Below are 21,565 nucleotides of genomic sequence, written 5' to 3' on the forward strand. Positions count from 1 at the left end.
ATTGGTATGGTTATTTCTGATTACTGATAAATAATTTTTATTATTACTAATATTATATTGTCATTATTACTACCGTTATTATTATATCATTATTATTAATTATTGTTATTAGTCATTATCATTGGTCATAATCATTATTATTTTTATTATATTGTTATCACTTTTATCCTTATTTATTATTAATCATCATTATTATTATTTTCATACTATTATAATATTTTTATCATTACTGCTATCACCATTGTTATGAATTGTCATTATTACTCTTGTTATTTTTATTTATTATTATTATTGCTATTGTTATTATTATCTTTTATTATTATTAATTATTGTCATTGTTATTATATTCCATTATTATAAGAATGTTTTAAGGATATTTTTGGTTTGCTATCGGCATTATAATTCTACCCTAAGGCTCTCAAAATTTAGTAAGGCGTGAATGCTTATACAATTCATCAAATGGCTAAAATTGATGATTATAAAAACTTTATTGGTTTTTAAATCTCTTAACCAAATACAAATATCAAATTAACATTTGCTCGATCCAAACAATTCTAATTATTATCAGATATTATCATATCCTCTTCATTTAAATTTCACTCATTTGCAATATTAAAACACACAGAAATTCGGTGAAGAAAGCAGTCATCACTGTCACATTACTTTTCTCATTTATTCAACAAATTTGAAAAATTTTTCATCTTTTTTAATCCTCTTAGCTTTCTATTTTTTTTGTTTGCAAAACGACTGTTAACTTTTTAGATAAATCATACCGAGGTGTAAATATAAATGAATAAATCAAATGAATATATATGTGTGTATCTATTGCCTTATATCGTAATTTCAATTTTGTCTTAGCATTTTTTTTTTTTTTTCTGCAAAATTTGAGTTTAAAATTAGTCGTTTCATTTTCACTTTTCTGAAATGGTCGTTATTTATTGAAGTTAGAATGATTTTACTCAAATTGTTTGTCTATGTTACAATTACTAATCATTCAGTTCATTTCTAAAATAACACTTACTTCTTTATTATAAAATTAACTGAACATTTTTGAAAAAATTATGATTTTGCATTTTTACCGATAAATTTAAAATGTTATCTGTCACTGATGAGGAATAAATATGGGTGATGAAAACATTTCTAGAAAAAGTTTGAAAATGTATTTCCTGGAAACAAGTGATCAAAGTAGGGTAACTAAGCGTTTGGATTGTTTATTATTTAGTGATAAATGATTTATCAGTGATGGAATGAAATATTATTTTCTATTCCAGTGTGTTATGGTATTTACATCATTCCTTTTTTTTTTTTTTCATTTTAAATTTATATTTTCCAGTAAGATATTTGATGGAAAAATGATTAGAAATGAAAATGTAAAACTTATATGAGTAAATTTTAAGAACGAAGGAAAAAAAAGTGTCCTTTTCTGTTGAATTTACTATCATTAGTACAATTTTCCGAAAATGGCAGTTCGTAGTTTAATTTTTCTCGAGTCATTTCAAAATATTATAGTGATTGGATGTTTGATATAGTTAAGGTTAAAGGTTAAAACAGTAAATTAGCCTATTTTATTCCAATTTTAAATTTAGGCAATAAACAAACCATTTTTAGGAATATATAGCAAAAAAAGTATTATTTGTTCTTTTTTCTATCAAAAGAGGATTGTCGTTTTTTCATTTTTAAAATTGGTACCACATTTTTCTCTCTATCGTGTCTTTCTTTTAGATTAAATAGCTTATTTTTTTCGAATTTCCGAAAAAATATATATTTTTTTTTGCAATAAATTTATTCATAAATAATCATTAATGATTATAAGAATTTAACACTTTTCAAAATATCTAAATGTATTATTAAAAATTAATTTGCATAGTTATTTCAAGCTTAGCAATTATTTTCTGCTAACAATTCATCATTTAAAATTGCTAAGCTTTCTCATTCATTAAACAATTTTTCTTTTGCTGGCCCAAAAAAATTATCCAAACACATTTTGACATTAAGCAGGTCAATTTCAAAGTTCTAGTAAAATATCATATTTTTTTAAAAATTTCAAAATACAATCTTTGATATAGTGATAACTCTGATTCTTTTTTTTTTTGTTTATAAATTATTTTGCATGTTAATAACTTCTGGTGGACAAATAGTACGACAGTATCAAAGACATATGTGTTTAATTTATAAATATTATTATGAATTTAATTACTATTAATTTTTCTTTAAACATTTTATCCATTTATTTACAAATTTCAAAAAGTTATTGAAAATTTATATAAATGGTAATTATTATAATATTTGGTTTCGGACTATGAAATTGTTCCAACTTCTCTCAATTTTCCTTACAATATCTTTTATTCATATTGCAAAAGTTAGTTTTTTTTTTTTTTTATTTCTAATAATTAATGCTAAATAATTAATACAATATTGCTTCTATTTTATCGAAAAAATTTATTATGCAAATAACAATAGCAGTTATTGTCTCAGTATTTATCAATTCAATTTTTCTTAACTCAATTTTTTTTTTTACTTTACCTTCCATTTTTTTTTCCCTTTTAGTCTCACTGAACACAACTTTAGCAAAAATATTAATTTTTCTCATATAATCATTTTTTTTTCTTTTATTAAATGTAAAGAATTATAAGTAATATCGAAAAACAAAAGATTTTTTTATTTTCAAATTTTTATGAATTGCGAAGCTATTATTTTAGCATAAATGCTAAGAGCAGAAAGCTTAAACATGAATTGATTAGCTTATCATCGATATGTATGTACGAAAATTTGATTCTTGCATGAATATATTTGTAAATAAGCAAATATGATTAGGATTAAGTGGAAATAACTATAATCCGTTTAAAGATATCAATGTTTCCGTGTATTTTTGACATGCATATATATGCATGCACACGTTTGTCTGTTTGTGTATTTTGTTTATATATATAAATAATCGTAAACAATTTATTAAGTCATTTGCTTATATCGTAATTAAGTCAATTTTTATATATTTTCCGGAATTTTGTTTCCGGAAATTTGTTTTTTGCTTCCGTACATCATAATTAACTGATGATTTTTTTTTTTCTTTCTCGAAAAACGATTGTTCTTTATTTATTTTTTTTTATTTCAGTTATCTTTCATAATAAGTTTTTCTTTATTTATACAATAAATATTGTTTAAGTACTAATTACTTCGTAAAGAAGCATTTACTTAATAACGTTTGCTTAGTATTTTTGATAAACATTGCTCATCTTATTTACTTAGCAAAAATTTATTTATCTGATATTATGTGCTATGCGATAAATTTCGAGAATATCACGTGAATCATAAGATGCTGATAACGAATATTGGCTAATCACGAAATCAATAATTGATCATGGATAATCTTAATTCTTTCATCTTTTTTTTTTTTTTCAATAATCAAACTTTACGAGATGAGATTAAATGAAATAATTTTGTGGTGTTCTCGTTCAAATGATTAACACATCTATTAGCACTTATTAGTGTGCAAGTATTTTATTAAATATTTGAATGGTAATATGTCAAATTAAAGTGAGTCATTCTCGAGGACTTTAAAATATCGATTTTCAACTCAATACACTACTCCAATGTAAACTGTATGGCTTATGCAGTGAAAAATAATAAATTGGATCAATAAGCAGATAAAATGATCGATCTATGATCATGTTTGAACGAAACTATTTGTAAACATTACACCAAATAATTCAGTGATCTTTGTGATATGATAAAAGAAATACTAAGAAAGGAAGAAAAAAAAAAAAAAAAACGATATCGGGCTTCTTTTTAATATCATAAATTTTATATATAATTAAAAAATAATTCAAGCATCTTACTTGAAATTTAGGAAAAGAAAAACGACCCCAAAATGGTCAAAAAACATATTACTAAAAATTGAGGAAAAGAAAAAGAATTTGGAATAATTTCAAATTGTTTTATTTTATTCTTCAAAACATTCACGCAATCAATCTCTATTATATTTGTAATGCATTTAAGCTGAAAATTTTCACCTTCATTTTTCTTTTCGATTTTTTTTTTTTCTTTTTTCGTTGATAAAAATGAATAATGCAATCTTATACTGATTGCATACTATCAAAAAAGTTTTAGCGATTATTTCTAAGTTTAAATATTTGAATAGAATTGAAATAATAATAATGAAATTGTAAATATGTTACATATGTACATAGATCATTTGTTTGTCGCTGATGCTTGTCAGCCTTGTCAACCTTATGTGTCATTTGTTGTCATAAAATGCTTTTTCTCATTTCCTTTTTTCCTTGTTTTTTTTTTCCCTTTCTTCTAAAAAAAAAGAAAAAAAAATAATAATATTCATAAGCTTTCAATGCAAAAGAATATTCACCTGCTTCAAGCAATTTTTCCATGATTGAAATTTCTTCCCTTTAAAAAAAAAAAAAAAAAAAGTTGGAAAAAAACAAAAATTTTTCCTTCATTAATATAGAATTTATTATGTTTGATAATAGCAAAATTAATGATAACTGATGATAACAGTTAATGATAACAGATAAAGTTGCAAGTTTTTCTATTTCTTTTGATGGAAAGCATAAAATTGAGTTAATTAATTTAATTATGCTTATTTTATTTACAAAAAAAAAAAAAAAAACAATTAAGGTGTGATGAAATATTATATCTTACCATTCTTTTCTTTTCTTTTTTTTTTTTTAAAATCTGTTATTTATTTAAATTTCACTGTTTAGCTACCAGTTCTTTTCAAAATTTTCGTTTTTCTCGTTTCTTTTATTACATCCATCAATTTTTTGAGAAACCAAATAGGAAAAAAAAAAGAGAGAGAGAAAGGAAAAAAAAAAGAAACATTGTTTAAAGTGAAACATATTTGTTTGTTTGTTTGTTGGCTTATCTAACAAATTTATAAAAACCTTTTCACATTTCTTTTTTTTCTCTCTACTTTTTTTTCCCATTATCTTTCGTGCAAATTTCAGTTGTAGTTGACAAGTATAAATGACAAATTGATAAGTTATCATCGAGAAGTGATATGAATGTGTCCATGTGTTTGCGTTGACATCTGATTCTCGAAATGATTGATATTAAAAAGATAAGAATGTCTCGTCATTCCATATGCACTATTATATTTGCACTTGCAAAATTGGAACTGAATTTCTTACTTTCAATAAAATTTAATGTTACAGTTAAACCAACCTGCAATATTACAATCGAATATTTTTTTCTTAGATATTCAATTTAACCTTTTACACTTTCTTTTCCTTCTTTTTTTTTTTTTTTTTTTTTTATTTGGAAACTTACATCTTTGTCTTTCAATTTCGGCATACTTCTAAGTCTTTTCAAACTGTTTCAATTTTATAATACTTCAACAATTTCTCATACTCTTTTTATAATATTATTTTCATCGTATTGCAAATTTCGTTTAATCTTCACATACTTTGACAAATTTCTTTAACTTTAAAACATTACTAATCTTTTCTTTCTTTCTTTCTTTCTTCCTTCTTTCCTTTTCTCCATACCTTTTAAGTTAATATGATGAAGAGCTCTTTTCATCATTCTCTTTTTTTTTTTTTTTTTTTTCACATTTAGCATCCGATACTAAAGCTTTTTTCCTTTTTATGTTAACACCGTATTTTCATGGTTTGAATGAACATTTGTATGAATAATGAAGAAAGCATTACGAATATGCTTCAAACACTGCTATTTTCAAAGTTAATACTATCTTTTCATATAGTTACGGTATTATCTAGAAGTCCTTCAAGCTTTTTTTTTTTGCAAAAGTTTTATTACCTACTGCTATTTCGAACTAATTTTTAAAATTTAATTTTTGTTTAAATAATTCATTGATGTTAAAAAAAAAATTTTTTTTTTTTTTATGATAGTTATATGTACATGAATAACTAAGGCGACAATTTATTCGATTAAGATAACACAAAAAATGAAAGCTCATATAGACATTTTTAGAGCTATACCATATACTTAATTGGTTTTATAATTTATGAATAATTAAATCTAGCATTTGTTCATATATTGAATTAAGAAAGGTTGTCGGATGATTCATTTATCATCATTTTTATACTTTTCATCCTACATTAGCTATCAAGGTGATGCGCCATCCTGAAATTGGAATGATTCATCCATAAGCAATAAGTTTCTTTCAAATCAGTTTAATGGTATATTTCAAATTGCTATATTTAAAACAACATTTAAGAGGCATGAAAAATCGAAATGTACACAACGAAATGGAAAGAGAGAGGGGTGAAAGGGGTAAGAAAGGAGGTGGAGATTTGCTGTCTCCAAAAAGGACATGTTGGAAACAATTGAAATTTGCCTGCAATGCTTTCAAACGTATGGCAACACCGTTTATTTTTCCCCTCTTCTGCTCCCTCTCCCCCCCCCACCTTTCCCCTCCCCATCCCCGCCCTCACTTCCTCCTCCCTTTAACTTTATGTCATTTGTCGCGATCAAGTCCTTTTCGTTTTTTTTTGTCCCTTCTCAATTTATTTCATTCATTTACACCTCATCATTTCTTTAACATTTGAGGGCTAAGGTCGAGGTCAAAATCATTTCTAACTATACACTTCCAAAATCATCTCTCCCTCCTCTCTCTCTCTCTCTGTGCCTCTTCCCTCTCTGCTTTGCCTTCTTTCTCTCCCTCTCTTTTCTCTTTCTTTTTTTTTTAAAAAAATCAACTTTACAATCAAACGACACATCTCGTTTTCCTCACTTTTTTTTGTTTTAATTTGATATAATTAGATCACTTTTTTCATTTTTTTAAATTAATTTTGTTAAAGTTTATTACAAAAAAAGTTTTCTACGACATTTCAGAAAATCTGAAGTATTTAACGCTGAGATTGAGACTGTTTCAATTATAATTCATTACATACTGTCATAACTTACAGTACTATCGTTTTCTATTCATAAATTTTACTATTTTTAAAACTGATGTGCAAGTATATCATCAGTTGTCTCAGCATGTATGAAAATGAAACGAGTAATACATACCTGTGAAACCAGGAAAGTTATCAAATTAAAAAAGTCTTTTCTAAATTTATCAACTTCAGCAATTCTTCTGCTTTTTTTTTTTTTTTTTTTTTGGTTTATTAATCTAATATTTCAATTTTTTTAATTTTCACCTATCCAGGCTAATATGCAAATTTGTTCATTTTAATTCTTATGAGTTCCCTTATTAATTTAAAATTATCATTTATTAACTTTGAAATAAATACACTTCAATAGTTTTCAATAGTAATTCATTTCAAAAATCTCTACCCTTTTTTTTCCAATCTTTTTCTTATCAATGAAGTTATTATTTATTAATTTTAAAAAAGTAATGTATTAATTAGCCTCCTTTGATTTATGTTCTGAAATTGTCACTTAATTTAATAAATAATTTAATAAATACAAAAATATAAATCCTACGTATTATTTATTGATTCTAATCAGCTTTTCTTCCTTTTTTTTTTTTTTTTTTTTTGTATTTATTAAATTATGAGACGAAATTTGCACATATTCGATGAATAATCGAAAACAAAATGTATTTGTCTAATAATTCAATCATTAGACTTTGCGAAATGTAAACATATGATAAATTAATTTCTATTGTATCAGAAATCAATTAATTTCATTACTATTTCCAATCATTCTTTTGCTTTCAGTTATGGAAACCCAATGTGAATTACTCATTTTCAATATTATTTGAGCTGAATTACTTTCAAACTTTCAATATTTCACTCACTAATCATTAGTAATCTCTCATTTGTCTATTATGCTTCACTCTCATTCACTTTTATAGTAGTTGCATATCGTGATTATCTCTCCATTTTCTTAATTATTGTTTTTACAAATTGCCCTATAATTATAATTAGGATTATCATTATTATCATTATTACTACTGTTTCTTTTTGTATCTATTATTATTATTATTATCACTATCATTGTCGTTATCATTATTACTACTATAATTACAATTACAGTTACTATTGCTATGACTATTATTATTACTGTTATTATTATTACTATCACTATTATTATTATTACTACTGCAATTACAATTACTATTGCTATTACTACTACTATCATTATTATTATTATTACTATTAATATTGCTGTTACTATTACTATTACTTTATTATATGTGTTTCATTTTCTCCGACCATAAAACAACAATCGTTCTTACTTTTTTTTTCTTCTCCCATTTTCCCAATTATTCTTGCAGTTATAATGAGCAATTAGTCGGAATAATTTTTTAGATCTCAGTTCAATACTATCTCGTTAATTTCGGCCATTATTTCGGAGTCTTTCAATTGGTAAGCGATTTATAATTATCCTTAGCGATACACCTATCCTGGCGGTAATTGAGTGTAAAGATTAGGAAAATGGATTATATGAAGTATGCAAATATAAGATGTAAATATAAATTGGAAAAATTCAGGAAAGAAAAGCTAACTTAACTTTTTCCAATAATGAAATTTTAGAAAAAAAAGGACTTTTTTCAATTTTTATTTTCTCAAATCTAAAGCTAACTTAACTTCTTTTTTTATTAAATAAATTATATCTTAAAGATGAAAAATAAAAATTGAAAATTTATCCCTAATTAAAATTGTTAATTTTTCCTTGATAATTTTGTAATGAAAAGTTTCATATATCATTCATTCTGCATATTTTTTTTTCCACTTCTCTCTTCTCTCCTCTCCAATGTAAGCATAAAATTTTGAATAATAAATTTTTATCAGACAAATTAAACAGCAGCACGCATTACTGAGAAAGGGATTACATCACATTTTTTTTTTTTTTTTTTTTGTGAAATTTTCCAAAACATTTCTGCATCAAAAATTATTAAATTTACAATTCAAATATGCTAAATTTACTTATCGATTATTAAAATTCTTGTCTTTTTTTTATCAAAAATAATTTTTATAACAGAATTATTCGGTACCAATTACTGGAATTCTTTTTTTGTCTTTATTAAAATCTATGTTAATTCATTAATTCTGATTGCATAAGAAAGAATTTGTACTCGAAAATTTTCGAAATTACAACAATAATCAAATATTTGATTGTAATAAAAGAAGGAGAGAGAGAGAGAGAGAGAGGGAGAGCTGTGCTCTCAGTTCTATTCAGAGAGATTTATCAACATCATTGATCATACAAGTTTTCTATTTCCCATCTCTTCTCCCTCCCGTTTCCCGTGTACCCCTACCCTTTTGTCATACATACTCCCTCCAACAATCCCAGCATAAAATTTTGAACAATATATATTTTATCAAACAAATTAAACAGCACCAATGCGGACGAAATTACATTGGCATTATATCCAAATCGTACATCTGGAATTATCTATTCTAAATGTTGAAAATTTAAAATTTATTTTAATATAGTTTATAGAATCAGATAATCTATTATGCTCCATTAATTGTATTTTTTATCGATATGTTGCAGTTTGATTTTTAATATGCATATTTCTATTTGTTATTGATCGGTGCAAAAAATTTCTCAATTCAATGGTAGATGTCACAAGTATCGACAACTACATAAAAAAATAAAAATAAATTTTAACTGATATAATAAGATGATCTGAGATGCTGTCAAGATATGCACCATTAAAAGCTTAAAAATGATAATTGCTCTATAATAATTCTCTCATAAATATAAAATGATTAGCTTCTATGTTTTTTTTTTTAATATCATTTTATTATTTGATATTGTTTTTTCTTTTCATTCTTTTGTGGAAAATTTAAAATCTAATTTCCAATTTCTAAAATTTTCTCCCTTTAATTTATCAAAATTCATTAGTTCTTTCATGAATGAAATAAAAGCAGCTGTATAAATTTCTTAACTATTCATTTTTACTATAAATACGATAATGTATGATATCATTCAATAATAAAGTGAGAATTTTTCTTTTTTACCTTTTCTTTCTTTCTTTCTTTCTTTCTTCCTTTTTTTAGTCTACTGAAACGAAATTGCTTATCAATTTAGTTATAAATAGTAATACAATAGCAAAAATCTGATGGCGTAATTGAAGTGCTTATTACATATTTACTGATAACTTAATATGGTAACAGTGCTTTTTCATTTATAAATCATCTTTATAATTAGTATGGATTGATTGTTAGACGAATAACATTTTCAGATCCAATAAAAAAAAAAAAAAAAAAAAAATTTCATTGTTTATGATAAGTAATGTCACACTTTCACTTTTTCATTTTTTACAATGCTTTTAAAAAATATTAAACTGTTACAAGAATTCTTGATAATTTTTTTTTTTTTTTTTTATTAAAGAGACAATTTGATTGATAGAATAAGTGGGAAGACAAATTTGCTTTCAGAAGCATGTAATGACTAAATGAACGATGGTATATTTTAAAATCTTTGGTTTAAAACATTTTAATAACTGGTTAAATTATTCACTCTGTCCATTTCTCATTTCTCTCTGTCCCCGTCCCTCTCTCTTTCTTTTTGTCTCATATCCTTAATTACACGATGTACACCTATTGGATCCTGAATTTGTTTGAGTGCTGGATGGAATATAGTAAAATCTCTAGCACCATTTAAATTCAGTATTCCAACCGGATATTATTTATCATTTACTTTCATTATCACCACTTATTATTATTTTTATTATTATTATCAGTATATTATTATTATTACCAACCTTTCCTGTGTGTGAAATTCTAAACCATTTTAAGATTAACATATGTTACACTGATCTTATTAGTACTGTTAATTGCCAAAAAAAAAATAAATAATATTTAATTATTTCATTGAGTACTATGATATCGGAATATTTCAAATTGAAATTATTATTATTATTTTTTTCTTTTTTACCACTATATTTCATTATTTGAATAAATTTCTATCCTCTTACTAACTTATCCATTCATCTTTTTATCATACACATTGCAAATTGTAACCAATATCATTCATTTTTTTTTTCCAATTTCCCTCTAAGGCGTCACTTTCTGCTTTATCGCTAAAACATTTCATTTCATTTTTCTCTTTTATTTTTAATTAACTAACAGAATAAATGAGACAAAAGTACACCCTTCTAAAGTAAATGTACAATTTTACTTAAATATGCTTAAATGCAATCAAGCCAATAAATGCTTAACTAACATATATTGATATTTTATGCTTAGCAACCCATATTTTTATATTATGATATCAGCGCATATTTCCCTCCCATTCCTCTTCTTCACCCTTTTTTTTTTCTCTCTCTCTCTTCCTCTCTCCCTTTCTTTTTTTTTCCCTTCATTAACCTTATTATTATTATGTATTTTGCAGTAAAAAAGCGAAGCTTGAATGTATTTATAATATAATATTTTGAAATATTTTCATGCTTATACTTTATGATTTAGTTTTTATTCCATCTAAGATAATTTTTGTTTATCATTAATGCATAAAGTTAAGTATTCTCATAGTATCATTTATCACTTGAAAAATTTCAATTTCTTTAATATTATTTTTTAAATTTATTAAATTATTCTATATAAATTTATAATTGAAGGATTAGAAGTTTACTCATACTTTGTTATCCATTATAATTGATCCATCTATGTGTCATATAAGCATAACGCCACAAATATGTTAGCGTTTAAAAAAAAAAAAAAAAAAATGAAAAAATTCACAAACAGATTTCATCGTTTTTTTTTTTTTTTTTCGTTATTTTTCGAAATATAATTGTATTTGTCGAAAATTATATTCTCCATTTATTATAAATAATTAATATGAGAAGGAGAGAGAGGGAAAAAAAAAAACAAAATAAATATTAATTTAATTGTAAATAATTATAAAATGGTAGATTTGTTTTTAGAATAAATTTTTAAATACAAAATTATAATCCATTAATGGGTTAAAAATTTAACAAAATGTGTTAGCCTAATATGAATGCATTTTTCATTTTTCACTTTTTTTTTTTTTTTTTTTTTTACATATTACAAATAATATTCTAATTGATATATGAATAAATTTGTTTTGTATTGAAATTTTAATTCATTTTAATTTCAGATTACAAATTACAATTTCTTTCCTTCTTTCTCCATTCTTCCTCTTCCTTTAATCTCATATCTCATAAAATAGAACTGTATTTCAACCATTTTTAATGAACTACTCTCTTTTTTTCCCCCCACTTACCCTCCCTCTCTCTCTCTCTCTCTTTTTCTTTATTTCCATTTCATATCTTTTCCGATTTTTATTTAAATAAATGTTTAACTAATTAGTGAGCAAAAATTTGAATAAAATAAATGATTGATTTAAAATTTGCTCACTTTTATGGGAAGCATTGCGCAGGTATGCTTCCTTTCAAAAATAGTATATCATAAAAATTTCAAAATTTTTTTTCTTTTTAAATTATATTTCCATTTGAAGTAAAGATCTTTTCCAACTTGTAATTATTATAAAAGAAGAAAAGATGGAAAAAAAAAATGATGATAATGATGATGATGATGGATTTATTTCATACATTGAAGTAATAATTTGATTTCAAAAAAAAAAAAAATATATAAATTTAAACACTCCTTTTAAGTAGTGTGAGAAAGCTGAACTGTAAAATACTAAAACAAAGTTAAATAATATTTCACATTTATTAAAATGATATATTTGTTTTTTTTTTTTTTTTTTTCATACTTTATAAGTTTGATAGAATAATGCTGAAATGAATTATTTCAGCATTATCAAATTGATAAATTTAAATCTTTAAATTATGAAATGGATTTATTTGATTTTAAAAAATTAAATATATTGATTTTTAGGAAGCAAAAATTGAAATGTAAATGTTTGCATAGCAATCACTTATGAAATTTTACAAAATGTTTTGAAATGTAAATTTAAACACTCCTTTTTTTCCATCTTTTGTATTGTATTAAATTTGAATGTTATTATCAGTATAACATTACGTTGCTCTCTCCCTCTCTCTTTCTCCCTCTCTCTTTCTTTCTCCTTCCCTCCCTCTTTTTGTCTTTTCTTTTTTACAAAATTTTATTGTACATTGATGATCAAGAATTGTAATTTTTGAGAGATGGGAAAAATTTTATACAAAATTGAAAGAATACAGATGAAATATTTTGTATCATTTTAATTAGTAAATGTACTTTAATTCTAACTTTATCACTAATCTTTTTTCATCTTATCAAAAGATAAGGTAAATTAATAAGGTAATTGATAAATGAAATACGTTGATTGAAATAATCATGAAGAATTTCATCTAATCACGAAATAAGTTAAACAATTTATTAAGTGTAATAATTCAAAAATTCTTTTTCTAAAATTCTAAAGTATAATGCTTTTCATCCGGAAAAAAAAGATACAACCTTCATGAACAAAAAAAAAAAAAAAAAAAACTTGCTGAAACAATTACTCTATAAAATATTTGAAATTTTAATATAATTAAAAACTGCAATAATATCTTTAAAATGAAACATTTAATTGATCGTTTGGAAACAGAATGCTTGCAAATCATTTCATATTTTATATTAAGTCAAAAAGGTTGAAAGTTTATAAGTTGTATTCATCATCTATCGTCATTTGAGGGAAAATTGCAAATAATAATGATGCAACCTCAAATTAATTTCATCATTGATCAGGTAAGACAGCTTAACTTACATTATATTAGTAATTAAAGTAATCAATGTTTAATATTAATTCAACTAATGCTGTTCATACGTTACATTATTCATATGTTTATTAGTAATTTTTGTTTCTCTATAATTTGAAAAAAGAAATTTGTAATTATTTCCAATTAGTGGTTATAATTTATTGATCAAATGATTATAAGTGCTATTGTATTTGTTTTTTTTTTTTTTTTTTTTGTCTGCAACTTAAACAAATTTAAATTTATTAAGAATGAATTTTTATCCAATTTTTCAATATTTATTATACTTTCTTAAATGAGTTAATAATTGAAAAGATTAATTAACTTTAATTACTCAATTTTGAGAATATTATTTTTTTGTAAACTGTATGCCAAAACAGTAAACAGTAAGCATTAGCTAATAGCAGTTATATGCCATTTCAACCCGCTTTTTATAAGACTAATTTCTTTTATTTTTTTTTTTTCTTTTTTTTGTACAGAAAAAAAAATGAAAGAAATTTTGGGGAAAAAAAATTGAAGTAAAGAAAAATTTGAAGCATCAATTTTTTCTCTTTTTTTTTTTTCATTTAAAAAATATTTCCTCAATGTTAATTAAATTTTATTGACTAAAAAGCAGAAAAAAATTATTTTTCAACACTTCCATTACATTAATTTAACAAATCGAATTATTTATACTTGTTGGTAATTTCAAGTTTGACGACTACTGTCATTATTATTGCTTTTGGGCTTTTCTTTCTTCAAAATGTCCTCAAAAAATTTAAAAAAAAAAAAAAAAAAAAGAAATAAATAAATAATTTACAATTTGGTTTATTTCTAATGGAATTCAGCAATTGCTAGGATAAATGCAACACTATTTTATTGCATTGATTCAAAAACTTAAACAATGTCAATTGATAACTTTTTAAAGGATGAATCGGAAAATACGAAACCAGCAGGGTACAAATTTTGGTGTTGTCAATGTACCAGAAATGAAATAAATGATGTTGCACGAATCAATAATAATTCATCATTATCCAATGGTACCTAAATTTAACTAATAATATAGGGTCTAATAATTTTCTCTAATTATTTTTAAAAAAAAGTTTTTTTTTTTTGTTAATAATTTGTATCATCTTACACTTTCATCTTTGTATTCTTATTAAGTTGTAAAATTTTAACAATTCCTTAATAAGTTTATTTTACACAAATTTTATAATATATTTTAATTTTTTTCAAATAAACCATAAACATAAATAACACACACATACATAAAAAAGAAAAAAAAAAGAACACAACAATATAATATATATATTACAATTTTATATACACCTATACTGTTGAACATCTACCATATTTAATTATTAAATTCAAAAATTTTATTGAAAAATTTTCTAATTTTTCTATAGCATAATTTTCTTATAGGTATTGTGGTTACCCAGCAACCACTTCCCAGCAATCAAAGTAATTGTGGTCACAATAATTTAAGCTTTTCCAATTATGCCTCTGAAATCAAAAATGCTTTCAGCGAGGAAAAGCACGAATTAGACGATGACAGTGAAATGAAATTCAAAATGAAAAGGTATTATAATTAGCAAAATTTTTATAAATAACAATTGACATTAAACCAAACAATTATAATATATGGTAAATCTAAAAATTACTAATTTTCATTATCTTTCTTTTTTTTTTTTTTTGCAAAAGCAATTACAAAAAACAATTATGCTTCACTTGATTAGGAGAATCTATTAGTTTACCCATACACACACACACACACACACACACACACACACACACACACACACACACACACACACACACACACACACACACACACATACATACAGACATACAAATAATGATAAAGCAATGATCAATTTAATGAATTCATGATTGATTATCACATTGGGACTAATTAGCTTTCCAGGTTGAAAGAAGAGAGTATCAATATAACAAGTGTTGTACTGGATAATCTTATCAGTGAAGCAAAAAAAATAGATCCAACTGAAGAGCAAACAAAAACTGAACAAGCGGTATAATTTTAAATGTTTTCAATATAAGTTATTTGGTTTAGATCAAAATTTCTTAATATATACCTCCAAAATATTAATTTTTTATTCATTCATAGAAATTCCCAGAAGCTAATCAAACATTTTGCACATATTTTAATCAATGATAAAACATATTTCTATGATGAAAATAATGTGAGTTGAAAAAAGAAACAAAAAATTAGATCACGTCGAAAGAAATTTATGATTATTTGTTAAAAAAGTTGCTTAATTTAATTTTTTTTTTGGTGAAGTTAGCAAGATAATACATTTATTATTTGTGGATTTTACGACAAAATTTATCAATCTGAAATTAAGTGCATAAATGTTTAGCAAACGAAAAAATTTTCCACTCAACAAAATTTGACTGAAAATGTTTGTAATATGGATGATATTGTTTTCTCGGATATTGATGGAGAAGATCAATGGAAATCAATGCCTGAAAGTGAACAAATAACAAGTAAAAATGAACTTTTCACAAAATAGTGTAAAATAATAATATTCAAATTTAAAATACTAACAAATTTAGGAAAAATCGAATTGGAAGTTAGAAATAAAAAATTTTTTTTTTCTTTTCAAGACAATTAATTTGTAATTATTTTAGGGATTGGTAGCGATCATCATAAAGAGCAAGTTATACATGATAACTGTGATAATGAAGAAATCAGAAAAATAAGTAATATATCAGATGCTTTTAGTATTTCTGAACAAACTTCAAAAATAGAATTATTTGAAGAAAATTCCAGCCAGATTAAAAATGCAAAAATTCAACTAAATGAAGTGGATTTTTTGAATAATATTAATGAAGCTGATAATTCTGGCGAAGATGTCGACAATTTTAGCAATTCCATAAAAAATTTAACCAGTTTTACTAACCGAAAACTATCAGCAAACACGAGCAAAAGCAATTATCTCTCAATGATTTGCATTCCGGATGATGATCTTATACTAAAGAAAGAAAATTCTCAAAATATTTCAATGGAAATTGGGCTCAAAAATACCTCAATATCAGAACATGACGCTGAAACAGTCATACGATCCAATAAAATGTATGCTAATGATATGTCAAGTTCATCATCAAGTGATAACGATGAAATGCCCGAAATTATCATGTCAAACAAAAATACCGCAAAAGTTCTCAATCTTCCGGTGGAATCCAGAAAGATTGATACGGTAACAATGAGACACACGTCGTATACGAGTGATGAGAATGTATCAGAAAATAATGATAATGTTAAAATGTTTGCCGATGATTAAATGAACAATTTCATGTGAATAAATAAGTGATAGGATAATTTTCATTTTCTTTTTCCCTTTCTCTCATAATTACCTGTGATCAGTTTGATTCATTAAAAAATTTGATTGTAATTTCAAATGTGAATAAAGCAAGTGCAATAAACTTTCGTTATATACACAAAATTTTTTTTTAAAAAAAAAGATTCATAATTTATAAATTTTCTACGATTTATTGGTAACTGTCAGTTCAATTTAAACAAAAAATTTTGATTGTAATTTTATTTTTAATCATTTTAAACTGATAATTCATTTTATATAAATTTAAATTTCATGCTTTCTTTGCATAATTATCGATTATTAAAGGAACAAAAAATATTTGTAAATTATCGTTTAAATGTCAAAAAGGTTTTTGAAGAGTTTTTTTTTTTTTTTTCGATTTTTGATAATTTTGGTACTTTGTTTACAAATTGATTTGGCGACATTTGAACATTTGGTATAATGCAATAATAATCGATAAGATCAAAATGTTTGTTGGAGTCAATAATTTCATTTATCAAATAATAATTTATATAATATCTTTTGCAATCATCATGTATGCTTTAAAAACCATACAATCTTTGATTTATCAAGTAATATCTACTCATTTGCTTATTACCTTAATGTTACACCTCAAAATTTCCTTAAAGTTACATAACATAAAAATTTTTCAATTAATCCAAAAAAAAAAAAGAAAATTTATAGCTGTATTTTATGCATTTTAAGCATGAAAGATCCCAGATTTGAAATAGAGAAAAGAGAGGAAATAAATGATATATCACTTTACATTTAAAGTGAAATATTTATTAGATAATAAATTATATTTCTAATTAATTTCACATAGGAAAATATTTCAATGAATTGATAGATTAATCATTTGATTATAATCTTCTTTTTTTGTTATGGTTTTAAATTTAAAAATGTTCTTGTTATATAAAAAAATTATAGATACTTTAACATAGTTTCTTCCTCCTTTTTTTTTTTTTTTTTCTTCTTTTTATTAGGATAAATGAATGGATGAGTATGATGACTGATGATGATGGTGGTGATATCTTGTAGAATTTGTTAACCGGTTGCTGTGAATGAAATGAAGAGAGCTCAGATGACGGTGGCGCATTTAAATGAAAAGTATTTGTGGTATATGCGCAGATTTCGATTTGTCGTAATTTCATCAACGATAAATTTACTGAAGAAAATAGCAATTTTAATCGAAAATGAAGCAAATTATCAACATTTTTCAATGTTTCATTTGCTTCTTCTCTATTCATTCAGTGGAAAATTATCGAACGCAGAAAGTATCACAACGTACGTTAGATAATATCAAACAACTTATCACATTAAAAGTACAAAGGTTTATATTTCATTTTTATTTCTTTTTTTTTTTTTTTTTTTTTTTTTTAATTTTAAACTAATAATTTTTAGTATTATTAAAATTATAATTACTTCTTGCATCAATAAATTTTTAAATGTTACAGGCAAATTGAAAATATCGATAATGCATTATTAGCCGATCAAATAATATTACAACGAAGAAATCCTGAAGCAAAACGGCATCATAATGAACTATCGATTAATAATCCGGATGCATACTATCAAGTTTTTTACCTCTTAGTTTCATTTTTTTTTTTTTTGAAAATGACAACTTTATTATTTTTTTTTTTTTCATTTAGAAATTATTTGGAAAAAAAAAAAGTACGAAAAAATAATTTTTCCGTTTTACGTGCTATGAAATAATTTATAATTGCACTCTAACGAGGATTGATATTTCCGGTATTGATATTTAGATTCTTTTACATAAACTTTGAAAGGTTTTCGAGATTTTGAAAAAAATCAAAATATTGAAATTTCAAAAGAAAGGCTCGTTTTTTTTTTTTTTTTTCTTTTCAGGGTGATATCGATTTGTCGGAAAAGCAAGCCGAAATGCTAAGCAAACATTTGAAAAGTGAAATTGTTTTGAAGGAAAAAGAAGATGAAATTATACGTCAAAAACGGTATTGTTAGTAAATTTCATCAGTTTTTTTTTTTTTCAAATTTATATTTTAATAGGAATTAAAACAAAAGAAAAAAAAATTCTGACTTTTATCCCAATTTTATTTCTCTTTAAACACACACACACTTACACAACAAATTTAATTCAAATTCCACCAATTTTTTCTTTATATTGCTATGACTAATCAGTGTTTTTGCGCAAAGCTTAGTTAATTACGCAAACTATACGTTACGTCATCACAATATCAAAGATAGTTTTTTTTTTTTTTCATTTGCCGAAAACCGGATTTTTATCCTTTCCTACACATAAATATAACATCATGCAAACGTATGAACTGGCTAAGTTTACTTTTATTTAAGCTAATTTTATTTAAATTTATTTTAACATAAATGAAATTGATTAAATTCTACTTTAGTTTAAATTAAACTTAAATACGATCAAAAAATTTCGTTCAGAATTACGTTTTTTTTTTTTTTTTTTCGCTTGGCTTAAATATAAAATAAAATTCTTTAAAAAAAAATTTCACAAATAATTAGATTAAAATTGTAACGTACAAAAAAAAGTAATTGAAAAAATAGATTTAGCAAAATTGCTATACAATAGATTCAAGCCTTGAATAATTAAACTTTAACTTTTTTTTTTTCTTAGAAGCGTTGGCCTTGAACCGTTTTACGTACGTTGGGATCATAGACGTCCTATCAGCTATGATTTTGCCGAAACTATTCCACTGGAAACACGGGCAAAAATCCGCGCAGCAATAGCAATGTGGGAAGAGCGCACCTGCATAAGATTCCAAGAAAATGGCCCAAATATAGATCGAATTGAATTTTTTGATGGTGGCGGATGTTCAAGTTTTGTCGGCCGAACAGGAGGCACGCAAGTAATTTTGGAAGCAAAATTTATTGTCGAATAAATTTTTAATCTTTTGCAAATACTCATACTTTGACTTAAAAAAAAAAAAAAAAAGGAAGAGAAGGAAGAACGAAAATTTTTACAATTCTTGAAAATGAAATTAATTTTTCAATAAAAATTTCAGGGAATTTCAATTTCAACTCCAGGATGTGATATAATTGGTATTATATCACATGAAATTGGTCATACATTGGGAATATTTCATGAACAAGCACGTCTTGATCAGAAAAATCATATTTTTATTAATTACAATAATATTCCACTGAGCCGTTGGAATAACTTTTTTCCAATATCACAACATGAAGCTGATATGTTTAATTTACCCTATGATACGGGTAATTTTTTTCATCTCATAGTAATGATAATAATAATTTAAAAATGATATATACATATATATCAATTATGTTTTAATTTTTTCTTTTTCTTTTTTCAAAAATACGATAATTTAATTAAAATTTTAACTCAAGAAGTTTTTTTTTTTTTTTTTTTTTTTAAATTATTTTTAAGAAATTAATAATATTTATAGGATCAGTAATGCATTATGGACCATATGGATTTGCAACAGATCCGTACGTACCAACTATTACAACACGTAATAAATTTCATCAGTACACAATTGGGCAACGTGAAGGGCCATCGTTTCTGGATTATGCAGCTGTTAAGCTTTATATAACAACCGCATTAATGATATTGTCATCAAATGGCTGATAATTTCAAGAACTGTAAATTTGAGATCTCAAATCTAAATCATTAACATTTATTAAAATTTTTTCTCAAGCATATAAATATAATTGGTAATACTTCAAAATTGATCAAAAAATTTTTCACGGATAAGATTTATTAGTGCTAAAAATTTTTTTATTAGTCTTTGAATAGTAAGCATATGTACAATAATTTAAATTGCAAGAGTGAACACTGATTGCAAATATTTGGCATTATCAAATTTCAAATTTGAGATTATCAAATTAAATTTTCTTTTGTTATCTATTAGGATAGTGTTATAAGATATAATAATGATTAACTTCTTTCATAAAGCTTATTTTTAAAAATAACATTATTTTCTTTGTTTATCAAGATGACATTCTAGAATTTTTTTTATTTTATTTATTTATTTTATTTTTTAGATTAACATTGCTTATCGTTGTACGGAACATTGTGCTAATATACAATGCGATCATAATGGTTATCCGAATCCTAATAATTGTGCAAAATGCCTATGTCCAGATGGTTTTGCTGGTAGTACCTGTCAATTTGTTCAATATACATCTTGTGGAGCTCTCATTAAGGTAAACATTATTTATTTATTTTTTGGCCTCTTTTTTGATCAACAATATTATTATACTATAGGTTAAAGATATACTTCTTCGTACAACACCTTTTTTTTTTTTTTTTTTTTTTTTTTATGCATCATGCAAAAATGATTTCAAAATTTACATCAATTTTTTGCTTTTTATGCAAATGCATAATTCATCCTGTTTACTGTCACTGTAAATATTATTGCTTTGAAATTTTGATCTTTTGTTCTAACGCTTCCCCTACGTAACTACTTCACGGAAAATACTCTAGGTAAAAAGAAAAAAAAAAAAAAAAAAAAGAGAACTGATGCAATTAATACACCTTATGATCAATTTATATGCATGATTTAGATTAATAGAAGAAACAACCTAAAAGATTACTATCTTCCTACCTGTTTGATCCTTCCGATAATATACTTTTTGCTGTATATACTCAGGTCATCATAATTTTCCAACTTATTCCACCATTTCAATTCACTCTTAGTTAATGCAATATTTTTGA

At 24.2% G+C, this 21,565-nt stretch overlaps 2 protein-coding genes across 2 annotated transcripts; both read left to right on the plus strand.

Annotated features, from left to right (window-relative positions):
• Positions 1 to 13,526: 13,526 nt before the first annotated feature.
• Bm8616 (astacin protease 28, putative) lies at positions 13,527 to 16,851 on the plus strand (the record flags this gene model as incomplete). Its single annotated transcript, XM_043073185.1, has 6 exons — positions 13,527 to 13,562; positions 14,478 to 14,589; positions 14,972 to 15,128; positions 15,474 to 15,579; positions 15,928 to 16,054; positions 16,199 to 16,851. 6 exons carry the CDS (start codon positions 13,527 to 13,529, stop codon positions 16,849 to 16,851), a joined length of 1,191 nt encoding a protein of 396 aa, XP_042929119.1.
• A 1,229-nt stretch (positions 16,852 to 18,080) lies between these two features.
• Bma-nas-38 (CUB domain containing protein) lies at positions 18,081 to 21,120 on the plus strand (the record flags this gene model as incomplete). The annotated part of the gene is made up of 7 exons (XM_043073186.1): positions 18,081 to 18,217; positions 18,342 to 18,462; positions 18,754 to 18,857; positions 19,505 to 19,736; positions 19,893 to 20,103; positions 20,295 to 20,425; positions 20,893 to 21,120. 7 exons carry the CDS (start codon positions 18,081 to 18,083, stop codon positions 21,118 to 21,120), a joined length of 1,164 nt encoding a protein of 387 aa, XP_042929120.1.
• Between the last annotated feature and the right edge of the window lie 445 nt (positions 21,121 to 21,565).

Source organism: Brugia malayi, assembly GCF_000002995.4.
Source record: "Brugia malayi strain FR3 genome assembly, contig: Bm_v4_ChrX_scaffold_001, whole genome shotgun sequence".
Classification (NCBI taxonomy): domain Eukaryota; kingdom Metazoa; phylum Nematoda; class Chromadorea; order Rhabditida; family Onchocercidae; genus Brugia; species Brugia malayi.